The sequence below is a fragment of the Lontra canadensis genome, unplaced genomic scaffold (genome assembly GCF_010015895.1).
Source record: "Lontra canadensis isolate GAN:19392208 unplaced genomic scaffold, GSC_riverotter_1.0 scaffold5, whole genome shotgun sequence".
NCBI lineage: Eukaryota > Metazoa > Chordata > Mammalia > Carnivora > Mustelidae > Lontra > Lontra canadensis.
The window spans coordinates 14,543,920-14,559,520 of record NW_022630999.1 but is presented as its reverse complement, the minus strand read 5'-3'; the positions used below and the strand labels follow the sequence as shown (position 1 = coordinate 14,559,520).

Sequence of the window (15,601 nt, the reverse complement as noted above, 5' to 3'; positions counted from 1 at the left end):
AGAAAGGAGAAGAAGAAGAAGAAGAAGGAGGAGGAGGAGGAGGAGGAGGAGGAGGAGGAAAGAAGGTTATAATGTGACCCTTGACTGGGAGGATCCCAGGAAGAAAAGAGCCAAGATATTTTGATGCCAGATTAGAAAGTGAGTCAGAAACTGCCAATTCTTTAAAAAAATTATAAATAAGGGGTTTGGAATTTACACTTCTTATTTATTTTCTTCTAGCGCTTACCTTGAACTTTTTTTTAAAAACATTCAGTTATTTATTCAGCCCACATATCCTGTAAAGACTAAGGCTCTTCATCATTAGACAAGCTCTGATAATGAGTCTGGTGAGGGTGGTCCTGATTAATATTTTATTACATTATAAAAGGGGTCAACTTAGGGGTAGGCCAAGGAAGTGCCATGTTATTAGAGAAGCAAAGTAGCAGAATCATTTCCTATGATTCGTGTGTTAATCAGAAAGCCCAGCCCTTCCAAAATTCCTAATGAAAGTTCCAAATGTCTTAGCAATAACTTCTAATGTGACTTTTTAAACCTAGGTTCTCTAATGTCAATAGTTCTAATGTCTAAATGACTTCCAATGCTTAGCTAATTCTTTAGTCATTTAGGAAACTGGTGATCCAAAGGGTGGGGGGGGGAGAAAGAGAGGGAAAAAAAAAAAAGAAAAAGCAGAACAAAGTAAAAAATAAAGCCTCTTTTGGCCCACAAGAGCAATTTGTGAACTGTCTAGTCATCCCATGCCAGGTTGGGAAGAGGAGGGCTCTAAGGGAGCAGAAATGGAGTCTTCCTTAGGGGAATGTGGATGCCTGGCCCTCATTCTGTGAATTAAGTGAATGGAAAAGTTGTGCCGTCTTGCAGAAGGTGAGGGAAATGGAGGGACGGGTGAGGCCTGAGATTAGATCACCACAGGCTCTTTTCCTTTCATGGTACGTAATTCGTCTTCTAGAGTAAGTCATACCATTTTACACTTGTGTGGAAGTTTAGAGTGGACAGCCTGTTCTCACACCTATATTACTCTCTGAGAGTCTCAATATCTCTTTGAGAGAGGGACAGTGTTTCTATCCTTTAGATTTTACTGAGACAAAGGACTTCACAGTACTCAGGAATGCTGGTTGCTATCTCACACAGGACCGACGGTAAAACTGAGATTCAGAATCGGGTCTTCTGGTTCCAAGTAGAGCTACATTTGCCACTCATACTGCCTTTGGTCTTGGATCAGGGCAACACCCAGTGCTTCCGGATGTGGCTTTATATTTGGAGGTGGAAGGACACCCTATGACTAGAATCTCTTGCAGATGAGCTCATAGACTCAGAGCCCTGATTTGAGAAAGAGCCAGCTATTAGAAAAACACGCTTGACTCTTCACATCAGGACCCGCCACAATCGGTGGTGGAGAGAAGTGGGCAGGTAGATAGTAGAACTCCTCACATGCTCCCATGTCTAAACTTTCTCACGCTCAAAACTCCTGTAAGTGTTAATGCAGAGGTGAAGTTTCTGGATTTGGTTAAGGTTAAAAAACAACCAGGTCCATGCCTGCTTCCTTGGGGGACTCCTTAGGTCCAGAGCGCTGCATATGGTGGCAAAGCTCTCTGAGCAGTGCCTGGAGATCCAGGTTTTCAGCAGACATGGTGGGTGTCTGCTGGAAGGGGATATTTCTTTGGGGATAATATTTTCTCTGAGACCTAGGATTATTTTTCAAGAATGAAACCAATCTCTAGAAATTTAGATTCTTGATAATAATTTTGAGGATGACCCTTTTGGTCTTCTTAACTCATTACTGAGGTAGAGAGGAAAGATGAGGGGACTGAGGTGTGCATCATGTGATTTGCCTAAGATCACATAGCTTGGTACAGCAGCCCAGTATCTAGAATTGTTGTTCCCAGGCCAGGAGGCTCTGGGAGGAGTCCCCAGAGCCTGTAACAGCTGACCTGTTCTTGCTGTAAAAGTCACTTTGGCAGATGTGTTTCATCAGGGTCCATCAGCAGTGAGGAGCTCCCATGAACTTCTTCTCGGGGTGGGTGTGGTGCTGCCAGACCCAAGGCTGCGAGGTCAAGAGGAAAAAGTTGGTCAGCTGTGCAAGAGCTGACATGATGGGACTCTGCTCAGACCCCATTCTGTCCCCAGCTGCTTCTGCTCTCTGTGGAAACCTCTACCTCATTCCCCAAAAGGAGCACTCAGTCCACAGCTCAGTTCAGCCTGTTCAAGAACCAGAGCCTCACTTCACTCCCCCTGGGGAACATATTGGTGCACATTTTAACTTACTGCTCTCTGAAAATGATTCTGGGAAACAACTTGGTCACGTTTACATATTTACTAAGTATTGAGTTCTTGTGATGTGCTAAACCTTGCCCTAGGCACAGACAAAATTATCATCAGCTGGTGTCAAAGCAGAAAGACTTTCAGATGGTACCATACATAAAAACTAAAGTAAACACAAAGTCTCATACACCTCCATTTCTCCACTTGCCCCTTGGAAATGTTTGCCTTCAAAGCTGCCTTCATAATTCAATTTAAATTTAACCTATCTGGGGGTATCTAGTTGGCTCAGTCAGTAGAGCATACAACACTTGATCTCAGGTTGTAAATTCAAGCCTCATGTTGGAAATAGAGATTACTTTTTAAAAAATAACAATTACAATTAAAAAAAAAAAAACTATCTGTTAAAGAGGTTTGGAAGGAAGGCTCAGTAAACATGGGACAATCTGACTTGACCATGATGGTTTGGAATCCTTTCAGAGCCTTTCCCACTTTGCCTATCCAGAAGAAAATGTTGGGTATTTGGTTACAAGCAATCAGAATGTGCAAAATTAAACACAAATTGCCAGAGCACATTACCTAGTCTTATTTTCCTTCTTGGCATAATACCAAATTTAAGGGAAAAAAGTCATGATGGTAGTTTAAATGAAAAAGGTATACTGGGTTGAATGGTTATTCAGTTTTATTGTTTCTCTTGTCCCGTTGCAGAAAGCCACACACTTTGGATCCCAAGACAATATGGTTTGACCCATTATAACTCGAACTTCTGTTTTCAGAGTTGTAGAAAGCTAATGTGATTCTCTTTAGCCTATCTTCCTCCTTGGTTTGACACCTCATACACAGGCAGAACAAGGTTAGAGATTTGCCAGCTGCAGGACAAAAGCAAGCCAACCAAGGTGGGCCTCATGCCCTCATTACCAACAGCTTTGCCTTCACCTTAATTTGTTTTGTTGCAGATTCTAGTTGCAGAGTTTTTGTTTACTCATGCTCCAATTTCCTAACCCTGTGTGGCCATTGCTAACTTCCCTCATTAAGAGTGGTTGAGCTGGGTTCCTGGTTGGGAAAGACAGAAATACAGCTAGATACAAATCCCATAGGGATTGTTCTGGGACAAACAGTTTTTGTTGGGTCTTGGAAGGAATGGAACGTTCCCCAAGAATGAGTTGTTAGGAACTATGTGTTGAGATACTTCCACCACTGAAGAACTCTGTTGAGCATATTTCCTCCACTCTTCTGGGCACGTGTTTTGGCTTACTATTATTGTGGACTTGGTACCTTCAACTTACATCTTCTCTGTCTTCACTTGTCCTTTACCGAAACTATTATCTATTTTTGGAAATGCAGAAGATGGTTGTCCATGAGTTCCTCTTCTCCTTCTTCCCCCACCACTCATGATGTTGATCTGCAAGGCTTTTATTGTTTCTTCCTTAAATTCCTATAAAAGATCAGAAGGTTCTTATGCTTTTATTATTTCTCCTTACTCACTGCCAACTTTATGAGGATGATCTTTTAAAAATGAAGAATAGCCATCATTTCATGAATGCATACAATGAGAGACACTTTCCATCCCTTCTTACCAATCATCACAATCGGCCTATGACGAGGGTGCTAGTCCCAGTCTACACAATGACAAAATGGAGGTTTAGAGGTGTTAAACTAGGTTTCCTAGCCTCTTAGGTAGGAAGTGACAGAATAGTGATTCAAATCCAGCACTGTCAGAATCCAAAATTTATAGCAAGACCAAAGTGATGTACGGACTGGATCCTGCCTGTAAGAAATAAGGGTACATATAATGTTTTATAATTTGAATGAAGCACAAGCCAACATTTAAAAATTCAGGTATTACATTTGAAAGTCTGGATTCTACCTTCTCTTTAAAAAAAAATAGAAGATTGGGCCCAATGGGCTCACATTCCTGCAGGACAGCAGCCAGCCTCTCCTAGGGAAGGCCACTCCCCTTAGTGGAGGCATGTGCTCTAAAATGAGCAACTCCTGCCCAGTCCCATCTCCATCTGGTTTACCTTATCACTTTACCCACTTGGGCCACCAGACTGGTATCTGTGTATGTTTGATTTTGCCGTCCTTATTCCAGTTTCCAGGAAGAATCTGTTTTAGGACTTGAATCCGGGCTTCCCCATCTGCTAACTTTGTGTCCTTGGACAAGTTACTTAACCCCTCAAGGTCTCAGACTTCTCACTTCTAAAGTGGGGATAAGAATAGTACCTTCCTTTTGAGGTTGTTTGGAAAATTAAATATGGTAATCCATGTAAAGTGTTCTGCATGGTGTCTGGCACAAAGATTTCTACAATAGTTAGATATTGTTATTAATCATTATTCCAATTAATCACTCCTTCCTCACAAAGTGGTATCCAGTAACCTTTTCCAAGGTCAGCCTGACTCGTAAATAAAGTCATCAGAACCATTAGCCATGGAAACATCGCTGTGTGGTAATAGGCAATGGAGCAGGTGGCTTTGACAGTAGACTGACTTGGCTCAAGTTCCATCCCAGATATTATGGGGACCTGAGATAATTATTTAAACTCATTCTGACTCAGTTTCTTCATTCATAAAATAGGCATGAAAATAGTACCTTCTTCATGAGATTGTGGTGAGAAACGAGTGAATCAATACACGTGAAATGCTTCCGAATGGTGATAGCACCCAGTGTGTCCTCAATGGTGATACCCACTACTGAAAACAACAAAGCAGGGTGAGCACTTACTAAGCACATGTTTGCTTCTGGAGAGTGGCAGACAGAATATTTCCAATTGGATTCCATGGAAAAATTCGGGAAATTGAAAGCAAGACTCTTAACTTGACTTCCCACCCCCTCAGTTCCCTGGATTCCAGATCCTGTTCCTTCCATTTTCCTAAAATTGCGTTTTTGAAGGCTCATCATCAAGTCCCATGCAACGGCCTTACCCTCATCTTGGAGTGGGGTAAGAATTTCAGAGGTCAGGGCTGCCTCGGTGGCTTGGTGGGTTAAGCCTCTGCCTTCAGCTCAGGTCATGGTCTCAGGGTCCTGGGATCGAGTCCTGCATAGAGCTCTCTGCTAGGCAGGGAGACTGCTTCCTCCTCCCTCTCTCTCTCTCTCTCTGCTTGCCGCTCTGCCTACTTGTGATCTCTCTCTGTCAAATAAATAAAATCTTAAAAAAAAAAAAATAGAATTTCAGAGGTCAACTAGCCTAATACTGGCAATTCTCAGAAGAGGACATGGAGGCTGAGAGAAGTCCTGTGGCTTGCCCAAAGCTAATTTGTGACAGACCAAGAGTCATCCATCAACTTCATGGGTTGAGTAGTTGCTAGATGACAGTGGGTTTATATTGATTTTTATTTGACAAGCGAGGGGTGGGACTGGGGACCCAACACACAGCTGGTGTAAGAGCTCTGCTCTCTCCTCTTTTTCATCTTGCTCCTTCTGGCCCATGATCCTTGTTCCATGAGGCACTGGTCCAGCTGATACTGTAAGAGGACTGCTCTGTCTTCCCCAGTGGGACATAGGCCCTGTGACCCTCCATAGCTTGAAGACCCTGTTTCCCGATGGGTAATGTTTTCCCTTCCCTGTGACTTGCCTCTCTGGGCCATGTTCCGATTTCCCTGCTGGCTCACTTGTTTCCTTGGGCTGGCTGCCTTGCTTGGTGGTTTTTAGTGAGGGCTCTGGTAGATGCCAGGAGTGAGGGGAAGAGCTCTGGAGGGGCTCAGTCATTGGACAGGCAGACTAAGTGATGGAAGAGCCCTCTCCCCAGGGAGTTTTGGGTCAGAAGAAGTCCAACTGATAAGTTTTTCCAGAACTGAGTTACCCAGAAACAGTGCCAGCAACATCTCACCTCTTCTGTGGGTTTCGTATTGAAATTAAAGAAAATTCTCTGTTGCACGTCTTCTTAGAAATACAGCTCCAACCATGATAAACTCAGATGCACGGGCTACGAATTGTTTTAGAGATAACATTTGAGGGGAGGGGTGGGAGGAAGGAAGAGAGGGGTCCTTAAAAAATCCCTTTCAAAATATTTTCTTTCTTCTAAGTATTGAAAAGGCACAATATAACCCTTTCTTCTTCCAAATGATCTCACAGCTATTTATTGAAGGGAAATACCAAATGTTTATTTATTTTGTTTAAAGGAGCTTCTTTCGTCCTGATTCACGTCGATATCATTTTCCGCCCCACGACAGAGGCTCTGAGACAAAGCCACAGCCCAAGTGATATGCCGGTGTCAGAACAATTCCTGTCCTGAAGGAGGGTATGCAACCTTCTTTATTCCCCCTTCACAGACGTCCTTGAGCCCTTGAGACGGATGTGAGCGAGTTTTTCAGTGCTCATGCAAAACAACCATCTAAACATAACAGATGACATCAGCTTGGGCTTTTCAATTCCTGGATGGCAGCGGCGTGTTAATCCAGCCTTCATCCTGGATTTCATAAACTAAAACAAGAGAGCCTGGCAAGAGGACAGCGTTGCTGCTGGGTTGAGGAAATTGATGACGGGGAAGCATGCGGGCAACCCAGTGTATAAAACTCATAAACGTGTAGGCAGAGGCTCAGCTACCACTTTGGACAGCTGCTTCCCGCCAGCAAAGACCACCCCGCCCGCGGGCAGCCGAGCCAGAGCCTTCGGGGAACATGAAGAGCCTCCTGCTGCTGGCCACGCTCCTGGTCCCTGCGCACCTGGCGGCGGCCTGGAGCACCAAGTATGCGGTGGACTGCCCCGAGCGCTGCGACAGCGCCGCGTGCAAAAGCAGCCTGCGCTGCAAGAGGACAGTGCTGGACGACTGCGGCTGCTGCCGGGTGTGCGCCGCGGGGCTGGGCGAGACCTGCTACCGCACCGTGTCGGCCATGGACGGCGTCAAGTGCGGCCCGGGGCTCAAGTGTCAGTTTTACAGTGAGGAGGATGACTTTGGTGACGAGTTCGGTATCTGCAAAGGTAAAGGGTGACCTCTCGCTTCTCCCCGCCCCCCAGGGGAGGGGGGGCACACTGAGGGCTTTCAGCCTGCCTGGGAAGTGCGGAGGCTTTGCAGCCAAGGACAAGAGGGAAAATGCAGGTGGCTTAGGGAGGAGGCCCCTCACAGGTATTGCGGCGGAGAGAGGGAGAGAAGAGTAACTCTGCAAAACAGCGGCCGAACCCAGGGTGCAGCAAGGCACAGAAAGCAACAGGGCATTTCACTCCTTATGTGGAGGAGATTTAAGAAAAAAGTTGCAATGAAAAATTGTGGGACCTCCCTTTCTGGAAAACTTTAGGAACTTGATGGGTAATCTGTTTGGATGGTTAAGGTTCTTTATTTTCTGCAACACAGTGATTACAGAGGTCTGCCCTAGATAACCTTTCAGGGGTGTCTAGCCCCAGGCTTAGGGATTCTTTGATCTTGAAAGGGTCCACGGGTTAGAGGGCATCTCTCAAGATCAAATATTTCTGATGCACGCTAATGCATTTTGTGAAATAGGATGGACTTAAGTCATCTAACAGAATGACTCACATTCTTTAAAAGAGGGTACCCTGAAGTATAAAACAAACCCCATTCCACTTTATAAAGGTGTTTGGTCATCTAGAAAAACAGCAGATGGTTTAAGACAAGTAAAAATAACAGTAAAGAAAAATAAAAATGGAAGTCTGTAAAGAATGAGAGTTTACAGACTTAAAGAAGGATGTCATTAGGTTGAAATCATAACTAAATAATATAGTTACACAGTTACACAATTTATTTCAGACTTAGTGACTGTAGTTTAAAATGTTTAGAATCAAAAGAATGGTGGTTTTAAGATACTCTATAAACGGATACCTCATGATCTCATCATTAAAAGCCATTATCAAGATGAAACACATATGCTATAGCCCCATTCATCAGTTCTGTAATAAAAAGAAGCCTTTAAAACGATTAAAGGGACTGGGAAATTTATTTCTTATATCTTCTTTCTTATTTCATTCTTATGTTTTATGTATTTAATACAGTTGTTTTCCTTCACGAATCATAACCATTCACCATCGAGACAGTCTCATTAATTCACCTACCTTTTAGACAAATATGTTATAAATTAATTTACCTTTTAATCTACAATGTATACTGAATTTAGAAAATAAATGCTTGGACTATTAGGAGAATCTTATTTTTTTGTCCCGTTTATTTTTGTTTATAATCAACGAAAGACAGAATATTGATGAAGCATTTTTTGGTGAGCATTCACAAACGTTTAGGCTGACCAGGATCTGTATTTTCTGTAAATCACAGGATTTCATAGAAGGAAGTTAGGGAGGAAGCAGTTAACACAATCATACTATGATATAGCAAGTATACGCAGGGGATTGCTTTCTCTCTTGGCATAAAAATCGCCTCTGTAAATGTGATTGTAAATGCAACGTCACCTCTGGGGAAAGAAACATTGCAAGGCATCTGGGATCTTTAGCAGTCGCACATTCTACTGAATGAATGAGGTAGCTGTTAATGGGATAGATTTTTTAAATGTATTTTAAAATGTTCTTTCTGGCAGCTTCAGACTGCAAGTGAGTCTAGTTTCGAACATTTTTCTCTCTGCTGGACATAGTGACCCTGTGTGAACCTCCCCAACTCTACACAGGGATGTTGAGTTTTGCTGTGGGCAGACTCCCTCCTTCAGCTGTTTCACAGAACATTCATAGGAAAACTGTATACTTTAGCTGCACCTCCAGATGCTTTCTGAATATTCAGATGTTTGGCATTATGCTACTGGGTTAACAGCCAGCCAGACAAACACATTTTTACTGAACACCTGCTATCCAGCCAGTGCTATTCAATACACTGGGGGGTTTCAGTAGAAGCGCAACTGAGACTTTGGCTCATGTGTTAGTGTTCGATATCACCTAGAGACACAGTCAAATCCCAATCCTGTGTGCTTTTCTGCAAGAGGCTTTTTAGGATCCTTTTTAAGGATGGTTCTTCCCAACAGAGAAGCTAATGTTTAAAACTAGACTCTTCGGGGCCCCTGGATGGCTCAGTTGGTTGGGCGTCTGCCTTCAGCTCAGGTCATGATCCCAGAGTCCTGGGATAGAGCCCCACATCAGGATCCCTGCTGGGCGGGGAGTCAGCTTCTCCCTCTCCCTCCTGCTTGTGCTGTCTATCTATCAGATACATAAAATATTTTTGAAAAAAAAAACAACAAAAAACAGATTCCTCTGTAATCTGAAGAGTTACAGTGAGAAGACTTCTAAATCTCTTCTAAAAATAAATTTCATTAACATCTACCTTGCTCATTCTGTGGGATATTCGATTGGGAAGGGCTCAGCTGCTTCACTACTTACGAGAATGTTCTCATGCCCAGAGAATAAATATTCTGCATCTATTCTGCTTGGTTGTTAAAGACTGGGTCATCGGGAAAAAAAAAAAAAAAGACTGGGTCATCTATAGAGATATTGCTTATGTCTTAAGACCCTGCATTTGTAATAAATGGGTTCATCGTCTTCTCAGTATCACATGTTAAGTCTGAATATGAACATACTGAAGTTTTAAATGCTTCCAGATTTGGGGAAGTATACAGGTAAATTCTCAGCTCTCTTGTTTTCTTAGTATGTTGCATCTTAGATCTGCAGAAGGCTCTCCTAGTAAATCCTCTTAACATCCGGGGGAATTGGGTAAATTGTGCTGCCATTTCAACAGAGAAAGAGTGGACTGAGGAGGGATCACTTCATGGAGAGCTGGCATGACACCCTTCTTGGCCCCTGGCTAGGGTGGATGGAGCCCTTTCCTATCCATCCAAAATATTACGTTGTTTGTGAAGACAGTGGATTCAAAGGCAGCATCACATCCTTTAAACTCTTTGAGAAGCTGATGCATGTGTCTGTTCCATTGCCCACTTCACTCAGCTGTCACAGGAGTCATCTAAGGAAATTATGAGAACGCACCTGTCTATTGGTATCTAAGGAAAAAGTGAACAGAATTGTCTGGTTCAAGGATGTTGGTTATGCGTAGCTGCCTTTAACTAAACTTCACAGCAGGACACGGCAGCTGAGGTGTCCGTGATCTGGTCTTAGTGTGTGATTTGTGACTTTAAGTACCAACTCCCAAAGCTTGGGTTTTTTTTCAAGAATTGGATTTTGCCTGACAGTCAAAATTCGTAAGGTTTGTTCAGAATCTGGAGGCCGTGCGCGCAGGGACTGTGAGACAGCAGTCTTGTACCCAAAGAGTGGCTCCCTCTCTAAACCTTCCCTTTGTCCTCAGACTGCCCCTATGGCACCTTCGGGATGGAATGCCGGGAGACATGCAACTGTCAGTCAGGCATATGTGACAGAGTGACCGGCAAGTGTCTGAAATTTCCCTTCTTCCAATATTCGGTAGCCAAGTCTTCCAACAGGAGATTTGTTTCTCACACAGGTAAGAATTAATTTCAGTATAAACACTGGAAAAATAACCTCATTTTCAGTTTGAATAACTCAAGAAATATAGATGACAAGCTAAAGCATGGGTTTGAATGATTTTTTTTAAATTTCCCCAGGGAGAAAGGGTGGTGGTTGAGTTTGGTTGTTGTTGCTGGTTTTTCTTTTTTTTTTTTTAAGATTTCATTAATAATTTAGGGGATTATACATTTTCCCATAAAGTTTACCCTGTTTTATGAAGAATAAATATGATTGATTACCAAAACACCTGTAATAAGAAAATAACCCAGATATATAAAGTTCTTCAAATTCTTCAGTGATCTGTTTTATATACATACTAGACAAAGCTACTTCTCTCTCAAGTTCATGTAGAAAAAAATACACTCAGGAATTTATCAGATAAGGTTTAAGAGCCAAGATAGAAATTATAGAGCATTTCTTCTTCTTCTTTTTTTTTTTTTAACAAAATGGGAGTATTTAAATGGAATATTTCCAAGCATGCATTTTTATGGATGTTGGAGAGGATAAGAGACAGTAACTGTGATTGAAATTTGGGAATTATCTCTAAGCCTTTGAATGAAATTGTAGTAATAGTCACATGATGCTTGTTCATGCATGTGTATTTCAGATCCAGGTTGTTAAAATGTGAGAAATACAACATATCAGAGGGTGCTATGGACATATTTGGTTATCTTATGCAATAAATGGCCAGTATGGTAAAGCTTCATTTAATTGAAAGTAGCTCATTTAAAACAACATATAGCCATAGAAACTGCAGTATCAACAAACGATACAGTTCCCTCCCTCCTTACATACAGATAGTTGACAATCCAAGTCCGTTTTATTTAGCTTTTGTTTCTGGTGCTTTGTGCTTCAAGTTAACTAAGATTTGAAATATTTGGCAAATGTACTGATTCCCAGCTTTACCTCCTCCTTACACATGGATATAATTAAGTACTTTAAAAGAGGAAATACTGTATTTTTAAGTGAATTTTTATGTTGAAGTGTGGTTATGCCCTTAAACATCAATTTAAAAGGATCACCCCACCCCGCCTTTAAAAGCTGTTAGGAAGGTATCTTTGTGAAAATTTGATCTGGAAATTAAGATTATCATTAATATTTTAAGTACTTATGACTGTCCTATAGTCCTTGAAAAGCAAAATGGAAAAAGTTTGCATTTTAAGTCCTAAAACAAAATTTCATATTGAGGTAATATTTACATAGCAGAAAATTAACCATTTTGAAGTGAACAGTTCAGTAGCAGTTAGTACATTAACAATGCTGCATAGCTGGCCCCTTTGGTCCAGTTCTAGAACATTCTTACCACCTCAAAATAAAACCCCACTATCCATTAAGCAGTTGCTCCCATTCCTCATAATCCACTCCCCAGCCCCTGGTAACCATCAATCTACTTTCCAAGACCTACACATTTTTTGAATGATTTGATTAATTCAGTACAGGTTTGAAACCTATTGTCTTAGTACAGCTAGCTGTGTCAAACACTTGCATCTTCTTTTGTCTCATCTTGCTTTTTTTAAAACTGTAGGCTACAGGGGCGCCTGGGTGGCTCAGTGGGTTAAACCACTGCCTTCAGCTCAGGTCATGATCTCAGGGTCCTGGGATCGAGTCCTGCATCGGGCTCTCTGCTCAGCAGGGGGCCTGCTTCCCCCTCTCTCTCTGCCTGCCTCTCTGCCTACTTGTGATCTCTCTCTGTCAAATAAACAAATAAAATATGTTAAAAAAACTGCAAGCTATAGAGCACTTTGAAGAACCACTTTTGTATTTCTCTTCATTCATTTATGGTGGCACCTAAACCTTTCCCACTGAGAGAGAATTGATTTCCTTGTGAATCTGGTGTTTAGGATGAATGTTTGGGAGGCCCTGAGAGCAGCTTTGGAATTATCTTCAGGAAAGGAACACCCGTCCCTCCCACTGCACACCCAGCCACACATCTTCTTCTCCACTGGACTTTGGTGCAGTCTCTTTCCCTTGAGCCTGTCACCCTCTGTCATTTGCACGCACATTTGACAGATCTCTTGACTACTATATAGATGCTTCAGACACAGATATTTTGCTGGGTGGAAGTTATATTACGGGTTACATAAAAAAATATTTCTATGCCCAAATTACGTATCAAGATTCTTAATAGAAATTCATAGGAAAAACATTTTCTGACCTAAGGTGTTTGCTTTCATTAGCTAAAGGGGCGGCAAAAGATGATTACTAGTGTGATCTTGGTAAACCTTAGGTTCAGGCTAGAGAGCAGAATGTCCTAAAGTCTTCACAGAAAGGCTGCACTGGAGCTCCCCTGCTCAGTGGTGCATCACCTCTGTTGGACTTGCCAGGGCGCATGTGCCACTGTTTGTAGGAGGGGGCTTGGGGGCTCACTCTTGCAATAGACTTCATATCACCCCTACACAGATCCGTTTACAAAGCCTTTGTCAGTGGTTCCAAGGTCCATCTGCACAGGGTCTTCTTGAGGTCCCTTCCATACCCTAATTCCAGGAGCTTATCTTCTCTAGCTTTCTTCCCATTGGCTACTATATTCTTGGCAAGTGGGCTTCCTGCCTTCCTATTTCTATTTGTTGTTGTTCTTGTTGTTGTGAGATTTCCAATTTTCTAAGTCTGGGAATTTGCAAGGCAATTTTTTTAAGGGGAGTTGGGGACTGTAAGATCTGAAATATTTGATTACTTGGCACACATTCCTCTGCCGGGCTGCAATGACCCTACAGCATTCCATATTAAGAAATGCACTGTTGAAGCAAACACACCTTGCTACTCTCAGAAGCAGACAAATTTCACTTTGGAAAATTCTAAATATTATAAACTTTTATGCAGAACAAAAGCTATCTTTAGAAAAGTTCTGTCCTTTGATCTGCATCTGCTTTCTGGGGCCACACAATAAGCTAAGCCTCTTATATACCAGATAGTATGAAAATCTTACTTAGAGATCTATTGTTACATTTGCTCATTCCATAAGTATTTATTAAGCACCTCCTATGTTCCAGGCACAGTAGCCGTGAATAAAGCAAAGCCCCTGCCTTCTCGGAGATGATATTCTAGTGGTGGAGTGAGATAACACATGAAAGAAAAATGACAAATGCATGTACAAGATAATGTCCAGTGATGATAGGTATATGAAGAGAAATCATTCAGGGGGTGCTGATGTGAATGGGAGGTACCAATTTACAGAGAGTGGGCGGATACAGTGAGCACAGACTCTTTGAATCTATTAAGGACTTTATTGTACGTCCCTCATAATACAAAAGTAAGATAAAACTGTTCTTCGTCTTAGAGTTATAAACATCTGGACATGATTTGTATTCCTTCTAATTTCAGAGCATGACATGGCATCTGGAGACGGCAACGCTGTAAGAGAAGAACTCGTAAAAGAGAATGCCCGCTCTCCTGTAATGAAATGGTTAAATCCTCGCTGATCCTGGGTGGGATTTCTGAGAGAAGACTCTTATTTTAATGATCATTCAACACACAGCCAACATTTTAGGAACTGTCTAGATTATAGCATATGGACGTGTGATCTTGGAAGGCCAAGTGTGTGGGTCCAGGAAAAAAAAAAAAAGGCTACTAACAACCCATAAAACGCATATGACTGAACACTTTTAGATATTTGTTAAATATTTGAATGCATATAGATTTGTTAAATATGTGTTTGTAGTAATACCGAAGAACTGAAAATGCAATTTAGATAATCTTAATGTGAGTGCAGGTCAGCCAAAGAGAGAGCTAGCCAAAGCTGAAGACCAGAGTAAGTCCACATGTCTGTGACTCGGATGTACACTGATGTTGGAATACAGGGTGGTGGGAGAGTTAGGAGTGAGAGAAGGGGGGGCAGGGTGGAAAAGTATGATAATTAGGTCTTCCTTGTGGTAACATCAATAGAGTTTAGTTGTGCTTCTTATTTACTTTGGAAAAGTCAACACAAAACAATCCCTGAAGGAAGTGGGATGTTTGAATCTTGTGGGAGGTTGAGGAGCAGCCTTGAGTAGAGGCAGATTTCAAAGGGCTGCTACTTGTCATGCCCAGCTTACCTTATCTGAAGGATGATTCTGAGGCAGAGGGCAAATGTACACTCTCATAAATGGTTTTAAAGAATGTCACCCCAGACTGAGAGAGCTAGGAAGTATTTTGCCCACTTGGAGGAGGTGTGAAGGCAAATATTTATATAATTTTGTAAACAATTATGTTAGTCTGAGTCACCCTCCATACCCATCCTTAATCACCTTGAGAAGATGAATGAAATACTATTTGTTAAAATGGGTAAAAGTGTCCAAACAACCAAGGTATGGTAAATTTATTATTAATAATTATAGCAATATTAATAGTAATAAGCATAAGAGAAACCTAGCAAAAATTAGTCATTATGGATTTATAAAATCTCAGAAAATGAGCAACAGAAGAAATTTATTTAAAAGTGTAGTGACTTAGATGATTTAAAGTAGAAAATACTTTTTTAGGAGGTTTGGAAAAGAGTTAGTTTTCAGTAGGAAATTTCAACTTTAAAATATTGTCCATTTTCTTATTTTTCTTTCCTTTAAAATTGGTTGATAAGTGGAATTATGAGTACACTTGGGAGGACCTTAGCACAAATAGGACTGTTGTACTAGGTTTTGTTAGGAAATATTTGCAGAAGTATTTTATTTGGAGTGAAGATTATTTAAGAATTATTTCACTATTTACCTATATTTTATTCTCAGAGTTTGCCAACAGAGTTGTGAATGTGTGTGTGGGAGGGTCTTTGAATGTAAGCTGAATAAGCTGTTAGGATATGTTTTAAAAGGCAAAGTTTATGATTGTTCAATAAAAAATAAGACAGCTGCTTCGAGTCCATTCATGACTTTGTTAAATCATTAAATTATTTAAAAGATTCATCCAATGAATCGGAACTCTTGTATGCATATTAAAGGGAGGCTTCTGAACTGACTTTGCTGCTACAGATGAGCATTTTCTGTCAAAACTTGAGGCTATTTTTTTCTTTGCCTCACATTTTTGGTC

General features: G+C 41.4%; 1 protein-coding gene across 1 annotated transcript; it reads left to right on the top strand.

Moving 5' to 3' along the window:
* The first annotated feature begins 6,498 nt into the window (after nucleotides 1-6,498).
* On the top strand, nucleotides 6,499-15,035 carry ESM1 (endothelial cell specific molecule 1). The gene is made up of 3 exons (XM_032851474.1): nucleotides 6,499-7,171; nucleotides 10,434-10,586; nucleotides 13,928-15,035. The coding sequence occupies exons 1-3, from the start codon at nucleotides 6,871-6,873 to the stop codon at nucleotides 14,023-14,025; spliced, it is 552 nt and encodes a 183-aa protein (XP_032707365.1). The 5' UTR covers nucleotides 6,499-6,870; the 3' UTR covers nucleotides 14,026-15,035.
* The last annotated feature ends 566 nt before the right edge of the window (nucleotides 15,036-15,601 follow it).